The following is a 5,849-nucleotide window of genomic DNA, read 5'->3' as shown; positions in this document are numbered from 1 at the left end:
GAGTGGGCGGGCAGGTCTGAGTCCCCGCCTTTTCCGGCGCTTGGGCGGTGACGCAACACCCGGTTCCCTTCACCCTCGCCATGCCGGAGTGACCTCATTATGTGCGACGTCTAGCCCTAAGTCGCGGCAGTGACGCATTTGAACCTGGAGGATGGCGGAGCAAGAGGTGTTACGCGTGGTGCCCAGCGACTTGTTCCCTCTCGTGCTCGGTTTCCTGCGCGACAATCAGTTTCCAGAGGCTGCAAGCAAGTTTGCTAAGGCTACGGGAACCGTGAGTCCCCACGCGCGCGGGCAAAAGGGCAATCTTACCACCTGGCGAGGGGAGAGGAAAGCACGTGGTTCCTCCTGGGCCTAGGGGTGAGGGGGCCCTCCTGGGCGCCGGGAAAGTGGGTGCTTAGGTAGGGCGATCCTTGGGCCCTAGCTTTAGTATTTCGTGGTAAATTCCCACACTCGTGGACACAGAGACCTCACCTGGTAAATCGAGGCAAGGCTGTAGGACTGGTAAATGTGTGTCTTAGTTTTGTGGATGTGGGAGGAGAGGTGGGCTGCTTGGTAATAGCTGGCCAGATTTGAGGTTAATTGAACAGTGAAACCCAAGGAGTGTTGGTTAAGAATAACCAGATCTGTATGATTCTAGAGGGAGAACTAACAGGGACGTGTCTGGCTGAATCTGGTTAATGTTTTTATCAGTTAGGTCTTTTGTATCGGGCACCTTTCCACTTCCACTGCAGTGAGTTAAGGCTCTTAACCACTTAGTCTGTACTTTCGTGAAGTCAGAGGCTGTTCCATTTTTGTCTCTGTCCCCAGCACCTGCCCTGTCTGGCACACAGTGTGTAATAAATACTTTAGGTTGATTTTTCACCCACATTGATATAGCATTCTGAGTAGTGAGTCTTCCACTTTATACTCGAGTAGTCTTTTCAGTGTACTTGAATTATTTGACTCTGCCAAGCACCTATCACTGTATTCTCTCTCTCTCCCACTGTATTCACCCTCCATCCCTCAGCAAGAAGAAAAAATGAATATTTTTTGTTCCAGTGGACTAGGCTTAAAGTTTATAGTAAGAGTTATAGAAATCAGTGCTTTATAATAATTGCTTTTGATTTGCAAGCCCAAATTTTAGAATAGAAGAATGCTGATTTTTGAGTCACATGATCTAGGTTTATGTTTTGCCTTTGACTTGGGGCCATGGGGGCAAGTTAAACAACTTTTTTGAGCTTCAGTTCTTCTATTGTAAAAAACATTACTTGTACTTACTACATCATAGGGTTGTAGGGAAAGTGCTTCGTTAATTTTAAGCACAATATGATTCTGAGTTGTTATTCTATGTTCCAGCCAAATTGGACTATTCTCCATTCCCCATTCTCCTGTTTCCTGTTTCTGTGGCTTTGCTAACACTCTCCCTTCAAGGCCTAATTCAGGTGCCACTCTGCAGTGAAGCCTTCCTTGAGTCCTCCCTCCCTAACTGAAAATGGTTCCTTCCTCAGTCAGTTAATTCAAATATTTAATATAGAGGTTTATAATTTTGCCTGGACCTTTCCCTTGTTCCTATCATGCTATTCCTTGTATCAGAATTTATTGTAAGATCCTTACAAAGCAGGATGTATGTCCTCTTTATTGTTTTATCCCTTGCAACTTGAACGTGGTAGGTGCTTATTAAGTGTTCCATAATTTGAGTTTATCTATATGAAAACATAATGGCATACTTCTCTGATTTGTAGATGATGTGAAGAAGGGAAGGCTAGCTAAAACATGTTAGGATCAAAAAAAGCTCGGGTTGGAACAGTAGACTAACTTAACCAGATAGAACTTTTTGGGTATGACTGCAAAAATTCCAGCATTTTAGAAATGTGAGCTCTACTTCTTTTTGTCCTTGTAGGCCCAACAGGACCCCAACGCTACTTCCCTTTTGGACATTTATAGTTTCTGGCTCAAGTAAGTCCCTTCTGCCCCCTTTAGCTCTATCTTCCCTGGTGGGTCATAGGCCAGCCCCTTATTAAAGTTCATTTTATCCTTTCCCAACCCAGTAGGTCTTCTAAAACTCAGAAGCGGAAGTTGCAGGCTAACGGACCAGTGGCAAAGAAAGCTAAGAAATCCCCTGCTTCTGGTGACAGCAGTCATAAAGGAGAGACCAAACAGCTTCCAGTCAAGAAACTAGGTAAGGGATGATTTTTGGGGGGTGGGTGAGCAGGGCATGTAGTGGGGGAGGAGTGTGTTCTTTCCAAGTGTTTGATTTCTAGCTAAAGCACATGAAGGTTCTTCTCTCTCACTTGGGAATACTCACCTTGTCCAGAAGCCTAATTCTCACCAATTCCATATTCTTCCCCAGCCACCAAGCCACCTGGTACATCCCCTCAGCCTGGGAAATCAACCATTCCTGCCAAAGCAGCAGAGAGTAGCAGTAGCAGTGAAGACTCCAGTGAGGAAGAAGACAACAAAAGCCAGAAGAAGTCTGCCCAGGTTAGAATATGTGGGTTCCAGGAGAGGAGGTGGGGGCAGGAATCTATGTCTGCTATAGGACTTGATACAGAGATGCCATCAGAAAGGAAATCCTTCTGACGTGAATTTGTCCTGGCTGGTGTCAGGGTGGATTCTCCATGTTGCTCTGTTCCAGGGTGCCCTTGTCTGGACACCCAGAAGCCTTTTGCTGAATACTTGTTCCTCCTCCTAATAGAAGGGAGCCAAGCCCCCAGCCAAGGCAGCCAAACCGTCCCCCAAGGCAGCTCAGCCCAAGAAAGCTGAAAGCTCCAGCTCTGACTCCGATTCCGATTCCGACTCCGACTCTGACTCTGACTCCAGCTCAGAGGACGAAGCTGAAAAGAAACAGAAACCAAAGACTCCAGTTAAGACCCCAGCCAAGGCCACAGCTAAGACTCCGGTTAAGACCCCAGGTACTTTTCTTTCCTCAAGTAAGGATTTTTCTTTAGGAAAAGGGGTGGCAAGGAACTTGGTCATTTTGTGACCGGGGATGTTAGAATTGGCTCTCTCCGCCTCCCAGCATATATGCTCACATTTTTCCTGTGGTAGGCTGCTTGGCTGTCACCAGGGATTCCTTTGAAGGCAGTATGTAGTTACTGAAGAGAAAAACCTTTGTATTCTCTTTCATCTAAAATGGGGAGTGGGGCAGGAGACTATGTTATAAACTTCGGCCAATCTTTAATCAGAATGATTAAGGAGGTACTTGAATTAAGTTTTTTTTTTTTTTTAAGTTGGGCAGTGGGGGTTAAGTGACTTGCCCAGAGTCACACAGCTAGTTAAGTGTTATGTCTCTGAGGCCGGATTTGAACTCAGGTCCTCTTGAATCCAGGGCCGGTGCTCTGTCCACTGCACCACCTACCTGCCCCCTGAATAAGTCTTAATGTATTCTTCCCACCTGAAGCCTTAGGGATAGTGACATTTCTGTTCTTACATTTTGGGGGTGGGGGCAGAATTAAATGGAGACAAAATCAATCTTTCCTGGCAAAATATTTGTTTAATACCTAGTATGAGACCTTGTACTCAGGAGGCATTTAATAGGTGAACTGAATTGATCCCATTTTTCCCTCCTAGGCACGACTGCCCAGGTCACCTCCAAATTAGCCAATGGCAAAGCTAGTGAAAGCAGCAGCAGCAGTAGCAGCAGCAGCAGCAGCAGCAGCAGCAGCGGCGGCAGCAGCGGTAGTAGTAGTAGTGACTCAGAGGAGGAGGTAGCAGCAGCAGCTCCACACAAAAAGGTTGAAGCTCTTTTCTCTTGATGGGGGGGGTGTCCCATCACCAAGCATTGGTATTGATTGGTATGTTGTAATTAAGGCTGTACTGAAGAAGCCAGCTCCATCCAAGACACCTGTGAAAGCTGCCCAGAAGAGTTCCAGCAGTGAAGATTCCTCCAGTGAGGATGAAGAGGAAGAGAAACAGAAGACAAAACCGCTCAGAGCCAAGCAGGGTGAGTGAGGTGAAGAAGGAGGCCATTTTCCAGGTCTCTTTATTCTGTTGTCACACCTACCTCTGCGGCAGCCCGAGCTCCCCGGAATGGGTTCAGCGTCAGAGTTTCTGAATCCCATCTCCATCTCAGCCCAAAAATGGACACAGTTGATCCTTTTTCTGTTTAACTCAATGGGTACAGGGTTGGGACCTTGATACAAAGGCATAAAGTCATATTTCCCAACTAACAATCTTGAGTGCCTTTTTCCAATCCTCGGGTGCAGTTCCTTTGGCCTGACTCGTGCACTTCTGCTTTCCTCCCTGAAGAAGAATGTGGCCAATGGCATGTAATGCATGTCAGAATAGTACACTTAAAGGTACTATGGTTTTGGAAATTGTGATTTTTTTAAAACCACACATGAACATTAAATAACCAGGAGCCTCATCTATGGGCTTGGTTTAGTGGAAAGAATGTTAAATCTACAGCTAGGAGATGTTTATATGATGGTACTCTGAACCTATTTTCTCCTCTGTAGCATGATGATGCTAATACTTGGACTGCTTATCCTACAAAAAAGTTGTGAGAAAAGAGGAATTTAAAGGAGAGAATATTAACAACTGGAGGGTAATATAGATTTGGAAGTGAGGAATTTTCATCTAGGCAAGGGGTACATAGTTCTTGCAAATAAATGGAATTTGGGAGTGGAACACTTAGGAGTCCAGTTTGGGTGGGATTTAGCATACTAGAAGGGGACTAATCAGCGGACAGAATCTGAAAAGGTAGGTTGGCATCAAGACAAAGGGTTTGGGTTTTATCTTATTGGAGTTTTTTTAGCAGAAGAATGACATGGTTAAACTTAGCCTTCAGGTAGGATTATTTTGGCAGCTCTGTGGAAGATAGGTTAGGAAGAGGAGAAATTTGGAAGCAAGAAGACCAATTAGTCACCATTATTAATGACTTATACAAAGAAAAGCCCTGTTGAAATTGAGATGCCAGTGACCTAGATGGTTGTTAGTGCATGATTCTTTGTGAGAAAAATTAAGGCTAGATAGATGAGGACCCAGGACTGAACATTTACAATGTATCAGGAGATGATGGGATGAAAATTTTAATAGGAGAAACAAGCTAGAATAACTAGGTGTATAGAAGACATATGCAGAGTTGATAGGATGGTAATCTCAGAGGTTTTGTAAGTGGATAGAGGAGAGATATAATGAGGGTAGAATTGGTAGTGTTTGAATGAAGGAAAAGGATGAATTAAGGATGATTCCAAGATTATAAACCTGTATATAACCTATAGTTCGCCAAACAGAAATCCTGACATTTGAAGGCGGGAAAGGTTTGGCCAAAAGATTATTATGACTTCTGTTTTCTGTGTGTTGACATTGAGATGCCAGTGACCTAGATGGTTGTTAGTGCAAGATTCTTCATGAGAAAAATTAAGGCTGGATAGATGAGGACCCAGGACTGAACGTTTACAATGTATCAGGAGATGATGGGATGAAAACTGAAAATATGTATGTATTTTACCCTTTGGGTCTAAGGTTGCCTAATTGCATACCCTTCCCAGAACAACCAGGTGAAGCTGATCAGTATAGTTTTAAGTCTGTGTTTCTTGTGCAGGAAAGAAGACTAGAGAGAAATGAGAAAAGATGGCAGGAATCAAAGACAAAGTTTTCTCTACATGTACAGTTGAGCTCAGCATCATAATGTCCCAGTGCTATTCCCCTTATGCTTAGTCTGGAGTAGGTAGAATTTCAGGAGACTTTTAAAAGAGAAAAACACTGACTATTGAGAGAGTGAGACTATGGCACTTAAGCCACTGATCTCTTCCTTTTGGTTCTTGTGTCCCTCTAAGCAGGTCCATACACTTCCGTCCCCCCACCCCCTTGCACCCAGCTGAAGAAGGTAGGAGGGGACCAGCCTCCCAAGAAGAAGGTAGGAGGGG

General features: G+C 44.6%; 1 protein-coding gene across 3 annotated transcripts in view; it reads left to right on the top strand.

Annotated features, from left to right (window-relative positions):
• The first annotated feature begins 94 nt into the window (after nt 1-94).
• Nucleotides 95-5,849, top strand: part of NOLC1 (nucleolar and coiled-body phosphoprotein 1) — a 9,659-nt gene continuing 3,904 nt past the window's right edge. The window contains exons 1-8 of one of the 3 annotated variants that reach the window (XM_027852190.1): nt 95-271; nt 1,880-1,935; nt 2,031-2,158; nt 2,330-2,460; nt 2,675-2,891; nt 3,550-3,713; nt 3,790-3,922; nt 5,763-5,839. In XM_027852190.1, coding sequence (XP_027707991.1) covers nt 152-271; nt 1,880-1,935; nt 2,031-2,158; nt 2,330-2,460; nt 2,675-2,891; nt 3,550-3,713; nt 3,790-3,922; nt 5,763-5,839 — 1,026 coding nt within the window. In that variant the 5' untranslated portion in view covers nt 95-151. Of the gene's footprint in view, nt 272-1,879; nt 1,936-2,027; nt 2,159-2,329; nt 2,461-2,674; nt 2,892-3,549; nt 3,714-3,789; nt 3,923-5,762; nt 5,840-5,849 lie in introns of all 3 variants that reach the window. The other 2 variants (XM_027852191.1, XM_027852189.1) reach the window with 2 other exon arrangements.

This window comes from Vombatus ursinus, unplaced genomic scaffold (assembly GCF_900497805.2).
Source record: "Vombatus ursinus unplaced genomic scaffold, bare-nosed wombat genome assembly UNPS02009205.1, whole genome shotgun sequence".
NCBI lineage: Eukaryota > Metazoa > Chordata > Mammalia > Diprotodontia > Vombatidae > Vombatus > Vombatus ursinus.
The sequence above is the reverse complement of the archived record's forward strand: the minus strand, read 5'-3'. Positions and strand labels throughout refer to the sequence as shown.